General features: G+C 50.5%; 1 protein-coding gene and 1 long non-coding RNA gene across 4 annotated transcripts in view; one reads left to right on the top strand and one right to left on the bottom strand.

The window, feature by feature from the left end:
* Positions 1–1,144: 1,144 nt before the first annotated feature.
* On the bottom strand, positions 1,145–12,766 carry FAM110A (family with sequence similarity 110 member A). 3 transcript variants are annotated; one of them, XM_027078675.1, is made up of 2 exons: positions 12,569–12,766; positions 1,145–2,710 (listed from the first exon to the last, which is right to left on the bottom strand). In XM_027078675.1, exon 2 carries the CDS (start codon positions 2,612–2,614, stop codon positions 1,727–1,729), a length of 888 nt encoding a protein of 295 aa, XP_026934476.1. In that variant the 5' UTR covers positions 2,615–2,710; positions 12,569–12,766; the 3' UTR covers positions 1,145–1,726. The 3 variants fall into 3 exon arrangements, with proteins under 3 accessions (XP_026934476.1, XP_026934475.1, XP_026934477.1); XM_027078674.1 differs by lacking the exon at positions 12,569–12,766 and adding an exon at positions 6,055–7,772; XM_027078676.1 differs by lacking the exon at positions 12,569–12,766 and adding an exon at positions 5,723–6,023.
* LOC113605377 (uncharacterized) overlaps positions 5,841–17,747 on the top strand; it is a 23,912-nt gene continuing 12,005 nt past the window's right edge. The window contains exon 1 of the long non-coding RNA XR_003427184.1: positions 5,841–5,953. This is a non-coding gene — a long non-coding RNA (uncharacterized LOC113605377). The remainder of the gene's footprint in view (positions 5,954–17,747) is intronic.

Below are 17,747 nucleotides of genomic sequence, written 5' to 3'. Positions count from 1 at the left end.
GGCGCCACTCCTGAGTTGCCAAACTTGCTGGGAGCCTATGGTGGGTCATCCCCCCTCCTATGCCTCAGTCTCCCCATCTGTATCATGAGGGGTGAACTCCATTCTCATGAATTTGAACACCATCCTCTTCTATAACCCGATTTCCCCTTGTTTCCCCAAATGGCCCAGGCCCAGCCAAGCCTGGGGACTGGTTGTGGACTGTCAGACAGACAGACAGCTGGGCTGACCTGGATGTTTGTCAACAGCCCAACGGAAATCTCCTCTTTATGCTTAAAATAAAACCTACATCAAACCTGTCACCAGGGCCCCCATTAGAGCTTCCTGTTTCTGAGCGCTGCAGCCCAGGCAGCCTGCGGGAGAGGAAGCACCACCCAGCCCTGCCACCCCCCCACGGGAAGAGGGGATACAGAGGCCACCCAGGCTCTCACCCTTTGTGTGCCCGGCCCTGGCTGCTTCACCAGCCAAGGGTGGGGGGCAGGGGTCTCCTAGCAGGTAACTAACCTGGAGGGAGATGGAAAGGAGCCGAGACCTCACAGCCCAGTGCCAGCCACCTCCTTCCCCTTCCCCCAACCCAAACAGGACCATGCCTCCAACTCTCCCACGGAGGCCCAGAGAGGGAGGACTGGCTTTCCCAGGGTCACCTAGAGTTGGAGGCAAGGCCACTCGTTTTTGCTATACACCTCAAGTCCCTCTTCCTCTAAGAACTTCCACTTCCAATCTCCAATCCATGGCCTGTGTGACCTCAAGTTCAGGGCTTGCCCCCTCTGAGCTTCCTGCCCTCTTGGGAACTGGGCTGGGATGGGAAAGGGCAGAATACTTACGGTTGGGGAGGGTCCATGTACCTGTCAGCCTTTCCCAGGCAGGTACCCTTCCTGGTGCAGGGGAAAGTCTCCAGTCCTCTTCTCAGTTCTTTCCTGATTCACTCTGTGGCCAGACCCAGCGTCCTCCACTATGAAGGAGGCCCATCAGCTAGCCTCCCAGAGGGGTTATGAGGGTGCCCTGTGAGGCGAGTCTCAGGCAGAGCCAGCCACTGGCCTCATGCCCCCCAGATCCTGGGGTGGGCAATCACTGAGTTTTGAAGGTCCCACCCCAAGACTTCCCCCACCCCTCCTTGTGTACACAGAAGAGTCTGATGACCCAGCCCTTGAAAAACAAGCATTTGTGTTTATTAACCAAGAGGAGGGAAGTCAGAGCAGTGCAGACTCCTACCAGTCCTTTCTGTAGTCTACCCACCTAGGCCCAGGCTGGCACGCTCCTTGAAAAATGTGGATAGGCCACTCCTTCCTACCCCCACCCCAGGGTGAGTTCCCAGGGAACCAAGGCCCGCTGGGTAAGGGAAGAGGAAGTCAGTAAAGGACAGAGGCCAAGGAAGGAAGAAAGAAACAGAGCTGCTGGGTAGACAGCTCTGGTGAGATCCCTTGGTCCCTCACTCTCAGTAGGAAGGGCTAAGTGCCCCAAATCCAAACCTACAAGCAGGGGTCCATCCATGTCAAAACCCTACACGTGAGGCGTAGGCGGTAGTCCAAGGTCAAGAGCCAACTCTCTCCGGGTCAGTCCTTGTCAGACGGATGCTGGTCCAGACTCTGAGGCTTTGCCTCTATAGGAAGTTCACATGAGGCAGCAGCTTCTGGTCTGCCCCAAGCCAGGGAATGGATGCAGGAGAGGTCAAGGGGCCTATGGCTTCTATAAGATCTGTCCCGTGGCGAATGTCGAGTCCCATGGAGGCCTAGCCCTCAGCTGCTGGAGTCTCCCGCGCTTGTCGCAACCCATACAGCCATTTGATCACCCGGGCGTTGCGCTCTATCACTGACACACCATAGGGGACGCGCTCCCGAGCCAGCTCCTCGACGGTGGCAGAGCTGCGGCGGGAGCAGCCCCCCTCGGAGCTAGCCGGCCCAGCACTGGGCCCAGCCAGGGACACGATGTCTGAGTTGGCCCGGGCTAGGTGGGCCACACCCAATCCCCGTGCCTCCTCCTGGTCCAGGCCGCAGAAGTTAAAAAATCTCTCCAGGTCAGCTGCTGCCCGGGAGAAGCGCTCACTCAGGTCTGACTTGGAGCGTTGCAAACCTGGGGGCCGGGCCGGGCTAGAGGTGGCGGCAGTGCCTGGTGATGGGCAGGGCTGGGCAGGTGACGCCGGCAGGGGAAGGACATCCACTCGGCGGACTGCAGCAATACTGGGTGGTGGGCGTGGGGGGGTGGCTGGGGGAGCCTGGCGGGCCCCCTCTGACCGTCCGGGAGTACGGCTGGCCTCAGCAGGGGACACAGGACTATCACACAAGTTGATGAGGCTGCTCAGGATGTCCAGGTCCAGCTGGGGCCGGCGGCCGGGGCCAGGCAGGACTCGGCGGCAAGGCGTGAGCACCGTGCGGCGAGTTCCAGGGCTGAAGAGTGGTTGTTTGCACAGCAGGGGCTGCACAGGTTCCTGGCGGGTATTGGCCACATGCAGGCTCTTGACATACTTGGCCTTGTCGGCCTCCAGGCGCTCTACAGCACTAGGTTTCCGGGCTCCACAGTCTGCTGGCCGCTGTAGCTGGTAGCCGGGGACCTTGGTCTGTAGGCGGAAAGGTAGGGCGGGGGTGTCTCGGGCTCCCGGAGTCAGCGTGTCCACAGGCATGGCTGTTACATACCCCGAGGGCTTCTGTCTGAGGAGACTGGAGAAATGAGGAGACAGAGATCCAGGCGGAAAGCTGGCAGCTGGACACCGCAACGGCTGCGGCGGAGGAAAGAAAGAAAGGGGCAGAGCACACTCAGACAAAGGCTCAGCAAAGACTGAGAAAAGCTGAAGACGCCTTCCCCATTAAAAGGTAAAGGCCACGCCTCTGATTCACAGAGAGCCAATAAGCAGGCAGAAAGCACCCGCTCCCGGGCCTGTGACTCCGCCCACCCCCCCTCCTTCTCCGAGGGCCCAGCCCAGCTGAGGCAGAGAGAAAAAAAAGGTGCCAAAGAAGAAAGACACGGGCAGCCTGTGCAGAAAAGATGGGACATGGCACATTTTAAAGGAAGCAAAGGGGGTTCCAGGCTGAGTGCTGGACACCAGCCGGCTCAACTGTGAAGAGTGGGTCCTCTTCACAGTTCCATCTTGCAAATGCGTAAACTGAAGCCCAGGGAGGTGAGCTTGATTAAGCTAATTCAGCAAGTTGGTGGCTCTGCCCCTTGCCTCCAAGCAGGGAGGTGCTTGCGCAGGGGTCTTGGGGTTGAGTGACCAAGAGAAAGGGCTCCAACCCCACACCCCACCTGGAATGCCCACAGGAAGCCTGGTACCACCTCCACCCCACACTCACCCAGGCAGGAAGCTGCCCTGTGCCACCCGCCTAGACATGCCAGGCCCCAGGCATAGCAGCACAGCTTGTGGAGGAGGAGTGTAGAAAGTCCCCACCCCTGCCCCAATGGAGTCCAGACACCCATTAGCTTCCAGTATGAAATTCCAATGCCAGGCCCACAGCAATCCACGGATGCCTGTCAGGTGGAAACGTCAGCCCTGAGCTATGCTGCTCTGAGAGAAGCTGGAAATGCCCAAGATCACACAGCCCTGCTTAGGAGCATCCAGCAGACTCCGGATCTGCCAGCAGCAGTAGGACGGACACGCATAGGCAGGAGGGCCCACATCTGGATGCACAGGTCTCCACATGATCACCTAAGCATCAGGGCCCAGTACCCCAGACATCAGGCCACCCCTGACCTTTTTTCCAAGGAAGGGCTAGAGCCACAAAGTGCCCCCCGCAGTCCCCTGGAGATGGGCCAGAAGAAAACCCATAGACCAAGTCCTGAACCCTTTCTTGTGTAAAATGGGGGAAAGGGACTCTGTCTAGGCGATCCTCAAGAGGACCTGTAGCTCAGGCCGTCTAAACCTGTATTGTCTAATTCAACAGCCACTAGCCACATACGGCTACTCAGCCTTAACTTTAAATTTATAGTAAATACACACAATTCAGTTCCTGAATCACACTAGCCACATTTTAAGGGCTCAATAGTCACATGTGGCCAGTGGTCACTATACTAGACAGCACAGATTAGAGCATTTCCAGCCGTAGCAGAAAGCTATGTTGGACAGCCCCACCTAGACATCCGGAATGCCAGGAGGGAAGAGTCTGGATTGGGGAGGGGAGAGAGGAATCTGTCTTCTAGACATTTGACACCATCCTCTCCTGTAATCTTCCAACAAGTCTGTGATACAGGTCATTGTCACCTCATTTTTACAGATGGAGAAACTGAGACTCAAAGAAGTAACCAACCTAGGTCCCAGAGACAATAAATAAGACACAAATTCATATGAAGCCTGATTCACTTATCTAAAAAAAAACGAATAGTTTTACTCATTGTTGCTCACATTCTCCTAAAACAGCTCCATGAAGCGGGTGGGGGTGGGGGGTGTCCGTTTTGTTCACTGTATCTCAGTTTCAAGGTGTTGCTCTTTACACATAATAGGCAGTCAATAAATATTTACTGACCTGAAATACCTATGGGGACCAAATGTAAGCAGGCAGACCAGGGATAAAATAGAGAGGGGCATACCCACCCTACTGTAGGCATATGGGTCCAAGATGTAGGTATAGGATGTTCTAGGAAGCTGGGAACCCAGAATTGCATGGAAACTCTAGATTCTTAGCATATTTGATAATAATAATTTTAAAAACAGTGCATGGACAGGGCAAACAAAACATGCCTGCAAACATATCTGCCCCCCGCCCCAGTCTGGCCCCCAGCCCCCAGTCTGAGATCTCTGCAGCAAAGGCAAGTTGACAATAGAACCTTGGGGGCTGTTGGCCCAGAGCCAGAGCTGCTCCCGAGTTAGAAGGGATGGAGTAGGTGGGAGAGAAAGGCTGCCCCACTCAGGGCCCACCCCCAAGGAGACGTCAGGAGGGAAGGGTCACAGGAAAGGCAGCCTTGCTGAGCCCTGTCACCGTAGCTAGACTCTGCCCTACCCCCGGGCCCCCGCCTCCCAAACCAGTCCAACCCGTTGGTGGCATTGGTTTCCTCCCGGGCACCATCCCGGGAAACAGAAGGAGGAAGGAGGTCAGATGGGCAGGGCTAGGGCAAACGTTCTGCGACACCCCCCCCCTCCGCCCCCCACCCGGCTCGGGCCCCCACCCCCTCGGGCCGGACGTGCGGACCCCAGGGGCTCTTCCGGCGGCACCCGGACAGATGCTAGAAGCCAAACCCGGCTTTAGGGCCGCTGGCCGTCTCGCCCGGAGCTGGCCCCCTCGCCCGCTGTGCGCCTTGCGCAAGCAGCTGCGCCTCTTCCACACTTGGTTTCCTTATGTGTGAAATGCTGTTAAAAATACACCTTCCTGATCCTCCAGGTCACCGTGAGGATCGAGCGATAAAAACAAGTCGAGGACTTTCCTCAGCACCTGTTAAAAAGGCGGCGCTGCATGAACTGGGCTCCTTGTTTTTATTATGAATTTGACCCAACTCCTGAGACCGCCCCTCTCGCAGGGGTCTCTAAGCATTCTCCAGAAGCGTCTGCCCGAGCCTAAGCAGCGGACAAAGGAGGCTAATCAGTGAACAAGACTCATTTCACCGGTGGGCAAAGCACGATGTGCGGTGGCTCCTGAAAGTTAAAGCCAGGGTCCCGGTCCCCGCGTGGGGCTCGTGTCCTCTCTGAGGCCTCCTCTCATCGCCCAACGCCCTACCCACGGATTTCAAACATTACCCACAAATGACCGCAGAAGCGCCGGTCCCGGGCCCTTCTCATTGGCATCCCCGGGGCATGCAGCCTCACCTTGCTCACTCCCCACCGGCTTCCCTGGCGTCAGCCTCGAGGGGGAGTAGGGGGAGCACGGATCCCTGGTCTGGCTTTTGCCCTTCCCAACTGGGGGCAATCCTGGAGATTCCCAGCGGCGGCATGCTCTGTGATTCTGTCTGCTCGCCTCCCCTCTCTGAGCCCGGGTTGTCCTGGCTCTTAAATGAGGGAGCTGATTGCCGATTCCTACAGCCTCGTCCAGGCCTGAAGGTGAGTCCCTGCCCGGTCCCCGCCTTCCCTGAGGAGGAGGGAGAGGTGCCCAGGCAGCCCCCGACCCCGGCCCCGTGCCCCCGGCTCCGGCCCGCACGTACCTGGCTGCGCCCTTGCCGCCGCTCTGCGCTGCTCCGGCCCGGCCCACCTGGGCTCAGGTAACACGCGTTTGCGCAACTTCCGGCGGCCGGCCCAGGTATTACTCGAAAAGGGAGAACGAAAGCCAGGCGGCGGCCGGGACCCGATCCCAGCCGCCCCCGACCGACCCCAGGAAGTTCTTCCGAGAGCCAGGCCCACCTATCCCACAGCTGCGCTGGCCCGCACATCTGGCACACAGAGTCTTAGTGGACAGCTCAGGCAACCGGACCCATCTTGGAGATGGAAAAACTGAGTCCCCCTTCCCACAGCCACAATGACCAGCAGTTAATGTATTAACTTTTCCTGGTGTTAATTAACCCATTTTAATCTTCCCAACAACCCCTACAAGGGGAGCTCTATTATTATCCCCATTTGACTAATGGAAAACTGAGGCTAGGACAGGCTGAGTCAGTTGCCAAAGTCACCCTGGAGAGTCCAACCTGGGCACTTTCCCCCAGATCAAGCCTTAATTAATGCCACTCCTTTCTAGCTGTGTGTCCCCAGGCAGGTTGCTGGACCTCTCTGGCCTTCCATTCTGTCAATAAAGGAAAGTCCTACCTTCCAGGCCAGGTCAGTGTGAGTTCTTAGAGCTTGAGAGTGCCTGTAGAAGCTTTGTGCAAGCTGTAAACATTAGTAAGAACAGCAATAATAGAAATAATAACTAGAATTTTTGAGTGCCAGACACTGTACTTATTTAAATCTCTGGACCGCCCTGGGAGGGAGGAACTATTTCATCCCCATTTTACAGATGAGGAGACTGTAGTCCTGCAGGAAGGAACTCCTAGGAGGGAGGTGATTGTCTCTTCTGCCAGCCCAAGCTCTATTATGTCACTTCAGGTGGGACATTTGATTAAGCCAGTTTCCACTGGGATTCTGAGGCCCAGAGAAGTAATTGCGCACTGGGCTCTGACCTGAGCCCCAGGGAGGTCAAAGAGGGCCCACTTCCATGTCTGTGCCTGGTAGGGGCTGCACCAGGGTTGGGGTGGAGGGCATGAGGGGACAGGAAGCGACTCAAGGAACAGCTCTCCTCCACCTGGGAGTGAGTCAGCCCTGAAGCCACTTCCAGCCCCTGGGCCCTGATTTTAGGGGGATAAGGCAGCCTGCTGGGTCCCTGCCTAGCCCTCTACTAAGGCAACAATGGGGAAGCATTAGGGGGAGTGGTTGTGCTCAGTTAGGGTCTAACAGTAGTAAAAGCAAGACAACAGTGACAATTTTTATTAAATGGGTAAGACCTTTTCCAAGTGCTTTCTTTGTACCTGGCATTTGTTCTAAGCTCTTTATATGTGTTAACACATTTAATCCTCACACCTACACTATAAGGTAGATACTACTATTATGACCATTTTACAGCTGAGAAAACTGAGGCATGGAGAGGTGGGGCCACTTGCCTGAGGTCACAGCTGGTAAATGGCAGAGCCAGAACTTGAACGCGGGCCCGGGTCTGGGGAGCAGGGGTGTGGAGAAGATAGTCCTCAGTGTTGGGCTTTGGCCACTCACCGGGGAACTCCTAAGGAATCTATAGCCTCTCTCTCTGGGCCCCAGAGGGAGAAGCCACCTTAGGAATCACTCCCTGGCTATGGTTCTGGGTCTTGTTTCCTCAGCTATAAAATGAGGGCAATAATGGCAATGTCTTCCCAACAGAAATCAGATGTCATCACAGCTCTGCTTAAACCACCCCAGCCCCAGCCCCCAAGGCTCCCCATCTCCTTAGAATAAAATCCAAACTCTCCACTTGGCCCTCAGGCCCTCCAAGATCCAGTCCCTGCCCTCCTCTCCCACCTCATCTCCAGCTTTTCCTGCTCCAGCCATAGAGTCCTCCCTGCTGTTCCTGAGCACACCAAGGTCTTTCCTGCCTCAGGGCCTTTGCACCATCCTTTCTCTGCCTGGAACCTCTTCCCTCTTCGCCACTTCAGAGAGGCTTCCCTGACCACCCTGAGGCTCCTGCCAACTCTTTTACCCAGTCTGTTCCCTTCCAAACATTCATCGCACCCTGTCATTTTAGATATTCACTATCACTTGTTTCCTATCTCGCCCATTGGGCTAAGAACTCCATCACACTCTTCCGTATTTCCTTCCTCCAGTGACAAAGCACAGGAGGGGATGCCATTGACCAAGGGGCAGGACTAAAACCCTTGGACTTTGAGCCCACCTCAAAGACCAAGGCCCCTCAGCACCAAGCCTCCTCCCAACCCCCAACCCTGACGCAGGCCTTCCCCCACCCGTCCCGCTCCTCCTCCAGCCTCCAGGAGCCCCTATTCAAGCTGGGATCCAGACAGCTCTAGCTGAGCCCTGTCCGTCCTCCAAAGCTGCCACATCCAAATCTCTGCACACACTGGGTCCACGGCTGGCAATGCCCTTTTCCACTCCAGCACCCTGGCCACCCCGGTAGCATGGACTCTAGGACCAACCTGAGTGAGTTCAAACCCAGCTCCACCAGTGATTAGCTCTGAAACTTGGGAAAGATACTTAACTTCTCCATGCTTTGGTTTCCCCAGCTGTAAAACAGGATCCCTAACAGTGCCTCCCTCCCAGTGTGAGGCCTGTACATGACAAGCGCCACCAAAATGTGCGCCGTGATAACTATTCAACCAAACAGATGCTCCAATGCCCAGCTCCTGGGTGAGCTCTTCATCAGCCCAGACTGAATGTTGACCCCTTCTCTCAGAGGTTACAAATCTAAGAATGCAGACTCACTTGAGTAGATATTTCTCCAAAAGAAGGTATACAAATGGCCAATAAGTACAAGAAAAGGTGCTCAGCATCACTTATCATTAGGGAAATGCAAATCAAAACCAGAATGAGATACCATATCACACCCATAAGACAGCCATTATCAAACATACAAATGGGGCTTCCCTGGTGGCGCAGTGGTTGAGAGTCCGCCTGCCGATGCAGGGGACACGGGTTCGCGCCCCGGTCCGGGAGGATCCCACATGCCGCCAAGAGGCTGGGCCCGTGAGCCATGGCTGCTGAGCCTGTGCGTCCGGAGCCAGGCCCGCGTACGCAAAAAAAAAAAAAAAAAAAAAAAACAGAAAATAACAAGTGTTGATGAGGATGAGGAGAAATTAGAAACCTTGTGCACTGTTGGGAATATAAAATGGCGCAGCCACTGTGGAAACAGTGTGGCGGTTAGGCAACATTTTTTAATATAATTACTATAGGATCCAGCAATTCTACTTCTGGGTATATGCCCCAAAGAACTGAAAGGAGGGACTTGAACAGATATTTGTACACCAGTGTTCATAGTAGCATTATTCACAATGGTCAAAAGGTAGAAACAACCCAAGTGTCCACTGACAGATAAACAGATAAACAAACATGGATGAAACTTAAAGTCATTATGCTAAGTGAAATAAGCCAGTCACAAAAGAACAAATACTGTATGATTCCACTTATATGATGTACCTCGCGTGGTCAAATTCATAGAGGCAGAAAGTAGAAAGGTGATTGCCTGGGGCTGGAGGGAGAAGAGAATGAGGAATTACTACTGTTCAATGGGTATGGAGTTTCCATTAGTGATGGTTGCACAACAATGTGAATGAACTTCATGCCACTAGACTGTACACTTAAAAATGGTTAAAATGGTAAATTGTATTTTATATACATTAAAAAAAAAAAAGAAAAAAAAGAGGGTACACAGTCTAGAGCCAGACTCCCTGGATTCCAATTCCAGCTCTAGGTGCAAGTTATTAAACATCTCTTGTGCTCAGTTTCCCTTCATAAGGAGGAAATAACGGCAGTAATAACCACCATACATCATAGAATTGAGAGAATTAAAGGAGTTCATACTTGTAAAGCACTTAGCACACGGTAAGGGCTCAAGAGGTGTCAGGGATTTCTATTTTTTGCTAAGGGGGCAGGAGGTGTGGTTTCTGATGTTTTTCATTTTCATGACATTGTGCTCTCCCACCTCACCCCTCCCTTCCACCTGCTTCTCACTCTATTCAGCAGGAGCTCGGCCCAGACTTGGGCAGAGACAGGGAGGCCCTCTCCTGCCCCAGAGGGATTCAGGAAGGCTCCTGGCAGCAGAGACAGCCAGCCAGTAGGACAACCCAGCTCGATTTCAGCCCAGCTGTCAGGGTCAGAGACACCCAGCTGGGCATCCTCCAGGGCCACACCAGACCCCACACTATTTCTAGAATTTTCCCAGATGCTCATGCCCTGGCTTGCCTGGAGTCAGCCTTGCCCAGGTCAACCTTGCACAGACCTTTGGAAGGGAGAGGCAAACAGGCTGTGCGAGGGGTGTGGGTGCAGCCACCTAAGGCAGGGATCTACTGTTTGGCCCACGACCTCACACCTCCACCAACTCAATCCGCTGGGCCTCAGGTTTGCACCTGAGCTTGCAAAATGAGGACAAAGGGACTTGCAGTGGAGACTAAGAGAGATACCACATGCAAAGCCTTAGGGAAGGGCCTGGCACACAGGATAAGGTAGGGAAGGTGCCGTTGGGACAGACCCACAACCTAGCCCACTTCCTGGCCCAGATTGCCCCCTGCCTGGGCCTGAGCTCACCATCATGGCTTCTTTTCTCGGCCCAGGGAAGTGAAGAAACTAGCCCAAAGTCACGAGCAAGTTAATGACAGATCACAGACAGGGCAGTGGTCTCATGATTAAATAAATAATCTAAAATACATACATATATATTTTTTTCAACCAGATGATACATGTGCATGGCTCAAAGTTCAAAAGCTATAAAGGGAATGAAGTTTAAAAAAAAAAAAAACTCCCTCCATTCCTATCCCCAGCCACCCAGTTCCCCTCCCTGCAGGAATCGTTGTGATCAAACAGTTGTATGTCCTTCCACGGAGATTTTAGGCACATGCAAGCAATAATGGACATATATTCTTTCTATTTTTTATGCATACGGCAACATGCTCTGTGCACTGTTTTCGTCTTGCTCTTTCACTGAATAATATATGTTGTTCTTAATACGTGTTATTAACATATATTATGTTATTAATAAACTTAATATATGTTGTGCTACATCAGTACATAAGTACATAAAGAGCCCATCAGTCCCTACCGATGGCCACTGAGCGTGTGTATCTAGTCTCTATTACAAACCACACTGCAGCCTCACTGTGCCTAAGTCATTCTGCCTAGAAGTGGGACAGCTAGGTCAGGGGGATGCATGTGTAATTGTGACAGAGATGGGGGACTGTGCTCCATGGAGGCCATACCAGTTGGTCTCCCACCAGCAGAACACAGAGCAAACGATCAATGTTAGCTTTAGTCATTTGATTACTGGGGCTTTGGGTACCCCTCAATTTTGCACTGGAGGCAACTACCTCACTTGCCTCACCCTAGCCCCTCCCTGTATCACATTCCAGTCAGGGAAGATAATAAACTCGCTAATAAGTGAAATTATATGACATCAGATGGGGTAAATGCTACTGAGAAAAACAAAATAGACAAGGCGGAGGGCAGGGCATATGAAGGCAGTAAATATCTGTTGAAAGAATGAAGAAAAGACTTGTTTCCTTTCTGATCTCCCAGAGCTCGTCTACCCAAAGCCAGGAGACGGCTTTGGAGGAGAGAGGGTAAGTAACTCCCCTTGAAGAGATTCAAGACTCCCAGATGCTACAATTCTGAGTGTCTAGAATTCTAAGATGGAAGCCAGATAGACTGGGAACCAGCCCCAGAGTTGCCAAGTCTGACCATGTGACTTTGAGCAAGGGGCTTAACTTCTTAGAACCTCAGTTTCCCCACCTACAAAATGAAAACAACAATAGCAACCTGTGGGTGGGGGCTCCCCAGGAAGCAAGGCCTGGTGTAGGTCAGATGCTCTACCAGGAGGGGTCCCGGGCCCACCCCCAACTCCAAAGTCTCTGGTGACTACTGTCTTCCGTTGAGGGTGTGCCTCTACCCTTTCCCCCAACCTGGGGTAGATTCCCAAGAGTCCTACAGCCAAAGGTCCAAGAGTCCAGGGCCAAACCATCAGCTGCTCACCTGGCACCTAGCTCAGAAATGTCAGTCCTGCCCGATCCCCCCAGCTCTTCTTTCTGAGAGGGACAGCACTGTAATTCAGAGCCCCGTAAGCGGAAGGATCCCAAGTGAGCCCTAAATCCACCCGCTGGCTTTCCGGGGAAGTGAAGACAGATGCCCTGGAGGAGACCCCAGGACGCTGTGGCGAAGAGGCAGCCGGGAGGGGATGCTGCCTGAGTTCTACTGGCCATGTTCCGGTTGATCAGAGGCTAAGAAAGTGACCACCGGTTACCCGTCTGGGTTTCTCAAGGTAAATCTAGATCTACCTAGACTAGAGGCTGAGAGATGGGGCAGAAGGACCTGAATCGGCTTCTCTGCCAGACTTCGCCTGAGCAGGACACTTGCCTTCCTGAGCCTCAGCGTTCTCATCTGTGAAATGGGGTACCACAACCTCTCCGCTGGTACGACTCAGGGAGGACGCGCACCGCAGGCGTCCGGTGAATGGAGACCCCCTAGTCCCGGGCTCGCGCCCCGGACCACCCGTGCCCTCACCTGGAGCCCACGCTAGGCGAGTCCGGCTCCTCCAGAGCGGGTCTTGAGGAGGCTGACAGCTCGGACCCAGGCGGGGAATGGCCGCACCCAACGCGGCTCGGGAGGCCTCAGCCCCACGTGAGGACCCGCGGGGCCTCTTCGGAGCTGTCCTCCTTAACTGAGATAAGCCGGGGGACCTGACTGTCCCAAGGCCCCCAACAGAGCGAAGGTCCTGGGGCGCAGGGGAAGGGGAAGTGAGCGCGCCGCCCCACTCCCACCCCCGACACCGGAATGGTTTGCCCTGGAAATCCTGATTGGTTTCTCTCTTCCGTTCGAACGCCGCGCGGCCCGCGTTGCCAGGCGACCGCTTAGCTTCGGCAGGGCGAGGAAGCACCCCGGCTCCGCAGCCCCTCCCGGCCGCTCACCTCCCCCGTGGCCTCAGGTTCTTCCGGCAGCCTTTTCAGTTCAGGCACCTAATTCTTTTCCTTGCTCACCCGGGACTTTCTCTTGGTCCCCAGCTGGTTCCTAGTCCCGACTTCAGCTAACGCGCTGTGTGAGGCAGTGCAAGCCCATTTCCCTCTCTGTTCCCCTCACTGCACAATGATGAGTGGTTTAGCGTTAAGATGTGCATGCCCAGCAGTCCCGAAATTTACTAAGGAAATAACCAAAGATGTGAGCAAAGATTAATATAGTCCAGCGTTATTTATCATAGCAAAATAATGGAAATAAATTCAGTGCTCAGTGAAAGGAGATTGGTTATATAAATCCATCCTGCAGAAGAACTGAGTTTTTTACATACCAGTTAGCTTTGCATGACAAAACTCTTGTCAGTGCTCATGGCATAACCCTCTGAGATAGGTACCTTTAATTATCCCCACTTTCTGATGAGGAATATTATGCAGTCATTAAAAATGATGCGGTTAAAATACACTTAAAGGGCTTCCCTGGTGGCACAGCGGTTGAGAGTCCACCTGCCGATGCAGGGGACACGGGTTCATGCCCCGGTCCGGGAAGATCCCACATGCCACGGAGCGGCCGGGCCCGTGAGCCATGGCCGCTGAGCCTGCGCGTCCAGAGCCTGTGCTCCACAACGGAAGAGGCCACAACAGTGAGAGGCCCGCGTACCGCAAAATATATATATATATATATATATATATATATATACACTTAAAGTATGGGGAAAACACTAAGAAAGTATTAAATTTTTTAAAAGTATGTTTCAAAGAACTATGTACAACATAAATATGCATTAAATACATAATGGTAATATCACAATGTGATATTACCATTGTATAAATGTGTATTACCATTGTATAAATGTATTATACAATGTATAATGTATTATACAATTATACAATGTATTATGTATTATACAATTATACAATGTATTATGTATTATACAATGTATTATACAATGTATAATGTATTATACAATTATACAATGTATTATGTATTATACAATTATACAATGTATTATATATTATACAATTATACAATGTATTGTATAATATTATACAATACATTGTAATTATACAATGTATTATACACTGTATAATGTATTATACAATTATACAATGTATAAATGCATTATAAATAACAGCAGTTAATTTCTTCTTTCTGCTTGTATGAATTTTCCAAGTTTCCAATAGTTAAACCAGTCAAGAGAAAAAAAAAATACATGTTTTTAAAGAGGATTAGAAAAATTAACTCTAACACCCCTTTCAGATGAGCAAAAGTTTTAGGTGTGAGTCACTGTTTGGGTGTAGGGCATTGCTCAGTTTGGACTCAGCCTCTTTCTATCCCAGATGGTGTTTTTCATTCTCTGATTGAATTGTCAGTGACTGAGCACTGACTGTGAACATGCCTTGGACAGGTGGGGGAGGAGGCCTAATAATAAACCAATAGCTAGCAATGACTGCATGTTCCGGCATGGGCACCAACTAACCATATCAGAACAGATACTATCATAAACAGGGAGTCTGTGAGGACCAGCTAAATATCAAACCTGGCACTAACTATGCCCTCTGCTAGATTGTGCTCAAATGTACCCACATTTTCTCATTTGCCTTCATTACTGTCTGAGGAGAGAGATTCTATTAATATGCCTATTTTATAGATGAGAAGACTAAGGTCTGTCTGGATCCAGCAGGAGTCCTCTCAGCCATTCTGTTATATTACCGTGTAACTGCAGTTTGACAGTTGCAGTGAGGAGAGGGTCTGTGATCCTAAAAGACAGAGAGAAAACTGAGTAGGAGCAGGTCCAGACTTTGTACTTCCTGGGGCTTAAACAATTTAGGGAGTGTTATTTAAGAAAAGGACTACAAAATTACAGATATAAAATTAGGTAATAAAGTGGTGATTTGGTTATAAAGATAAAAGAAACCTCAACAAATGACAAATTCTACAAAGTCCAGAAAAATAACATTATTTTTGTGAATTACCTGTTTGACATACCTCCATAAAACTTTCCATAAACAAGCTTCCGGTTCCATGTATACATTCCAAACTTCTCCTCTACTACCTCATCCTGGTGGTATTGGGCACTGTAGGACCATCCATGTATATGGAGCTACGACCTCTGACTCTGCACTTTCATGTCACAGTGCCAGGTGAGTCAGCTCAGTGTGCCAGGTAGGGGTATTCCTGGAAGCCATTCCTCTACTAGGGCAGTTGGCAATAATTATCTACTCACAAAAGTGACTGGAAACAACATAAATAAAACCACTAACCCCAAATTAAATGTCAAGGTCCTCTTAGCCAGATCCCCAAAATGCTCACACTCACTCCAACATCAGCTGACACAAGGGGAAGTCGGAATGGAAGGAGATGGTGGTATAAACAGAATGAGGTTAAATTACCTCACTTTGGAAAATTTTAAAAAGCATATGACCATATGAACACATTGCTAGAGTGCCTCTCAGACCTCGGCTTCCCTGTCATTAAAACAGGAATGACAACAATGGTGTCATGGTCTAATTTTTCTCTGAAAGGTATAGTTTTAATCAGGAGCTGGGAGATATTTGAGATGCCTGGATAAAGGCCCTGCTGACCCTTGCATCTTCAAAGCTTGCCTCTGCCCTGTATGCCCTGGAGCTTAAAACAAACAACACCAAAACCCTGAGCCTCATTCCCAGATTAAGAAAGTGAGGCAAATGGAGGGCAGAAGGAACTTCCCCCGGATTCCAAATTAGGCCACACAAAGAGAGATTATTTGGACACACTCAGATTCCAGGACGCTGAGCATCTTCACGTGCCAACAACATACTGGTAACAACCTCTATTTCAAGGATTTGTTAAGCACCTGGTGCCAATTTAGAGTCATTGAAAGCGTCCCAGTCCTTCCCCTTCCCCACTGTGTGGGGTGGGGAGGGAGAGCCCATAAGAATAAGAAGGTGCACAAACTATCATTAACAGTCCCCAGTTCACAGGGAGCTGGAGGATCCTTATGCCTTATCTTTTTTTTTTTGCGGTACGCGGGCCTCTCACTGCTGTGGCCTCTCCCGTTGCGGAGCACAGGCTCCGGACGCGCAGGCTCAGCGGCCATGGCTCATGGGCCCAGCCGCTCCGCGGCACGTGGGATCTTCCCGGACCGGGGCACGAACCCGTGTCCCCTGCATCGGCAGGCGGTCTCTCAACCACTGCGCCACCAGGGAAGGCCCCTTATGCCTTATCTTGACCCAGTACGTGAGCAACAGTAACATCTCGCCCTGTACACAGGCCTGTGGCTGCTTTGTTGCCTCCTCCAGCAACCAGACTTTGACAGTGTTTTCTTTTTTTTTTTTTAATTGGGGATAGTTGCTTTACAATGTTGTTAGTTTCTGCTGTACAGCGAAGTGAAGCAGCTATATGTATACATATATTCCTTCTTTTTTGGTTTTCCTCCCCATTTAGGTCACCACAGAGCACTGAGTAGAGTTCCCTGTGCTATACAGCAGGTTCTCATTAGTTATCTATTTTATGCATATTAGTGTATATATGTCAATCCCAATCTCCCAATCTCATTCCACGCCCCCTTTTCCCCCCTTGGTGTCCATGTTTGTTCTCTATATCTGTGTCTCTATTTCTGCCTTGCAAACAGGCAAATGGCAAATCTGTACCATTTTTCTAGATTTCACATATATGTGTTAATATACAATATTTGTTTTTCTTTTTCTGCCTTACTTCACTGTGTATGACAGTCTCTAGGTCCATCCACGTCTCTATAAATGACCCAATTTCATTCCTTTTTATGGCTGAGTAATATTCCATTGTATATATGTACCCCATCTTCTTTATCCATTCATCTGTTGATGGACATTTATGTTGCCTCCATGATCTGCCTATTGTAAATAGTGCTGCAATGAACATTGGGGTGCATGTGTCTTTCTGAATTATGGTTTTCTCAGGGTGTATGCTTGGCAGTGTTTTCTTCACTCAGCTTGAAACCAAGATGAAATCAGCCTCGGATGTCAATTCCCTATCTTCTGTGCACCCCATGGCTGTATTTTGTTTTGTTTCATTTAATTCAAAGGGTGTTCTCTTCATACACATTTCCTTGTATCTGAATTCCTCTGGAAGGACTCACCAGAAACTGGTCCTAGTGGTGGCTACTGGGCTGACTGGGGAATAGGGGAAAGAGAAAAGCTTTTTAGAAAGTATTTTTTAAACCTTTTGGATTTTGTACCTTATAAACATATTATCTATTTAAAAAAATAAACAACACTTTTAAGGATATTCTATGAGAGAACAGAATAAGGTAGTGAATTAAAAGAAAACTCAGCCCAAATATGTCCCTCCCAACACGGCAGCTGAGAGAGTCAATTGAGATGTTCTTTCTGGAAGGCAAGAGTCGCTTTTCTCAAATAATTTTGAGAAATTTTGTGCTGTGTCAATAGTCCTGTATTCTGATCTAGCAACTGTTTCTAAAAAGAAACTGACCCTAACCAAATAACGAAAGAGATTCAGAAAGATTTAACAACAATAATATTTACTATAGCATTGCTATTAATGCCCCTCCCCCCCAAAAAATAACCTAATTTTCTGGCCACAGGGCAATGCATGGTGAATGGGACTGGAACAGAATACCATACAGCCATTCAAAATGATGTTTTTGAAGAATATTAAGTGATATGGAAAGATTTTTAAAATATTCTCTCAATTAATTTATTTGTTCCAGAAATATTTTTGAGCACCTACTATGTAGATGCAAGCACTTCTTTCT

The sequence above is a fragment of the Aethalodelphis obliquidens genome, unplaced genomic scaffold (assembly GCF_003676395.1).
Source record: "Aethalodelphis obliquidens isolate GAN/ISIS:26980383/991018 unplaced genomic scaffold, ASM367639v1 scaffold42, whole genome shotgun sequence".
NCBI lineage: Eukaryota > Metazoa > Chordata > Mammalia > Artiodactyla > Delphinidae > Aethalodelphis > Aethalodelphis obliquidens.
The sequence above is the reverse complement of the archived record's forward strand: the minus strand, read 5'-3'. Positions and strand labels throughout refer to the sequence as shown.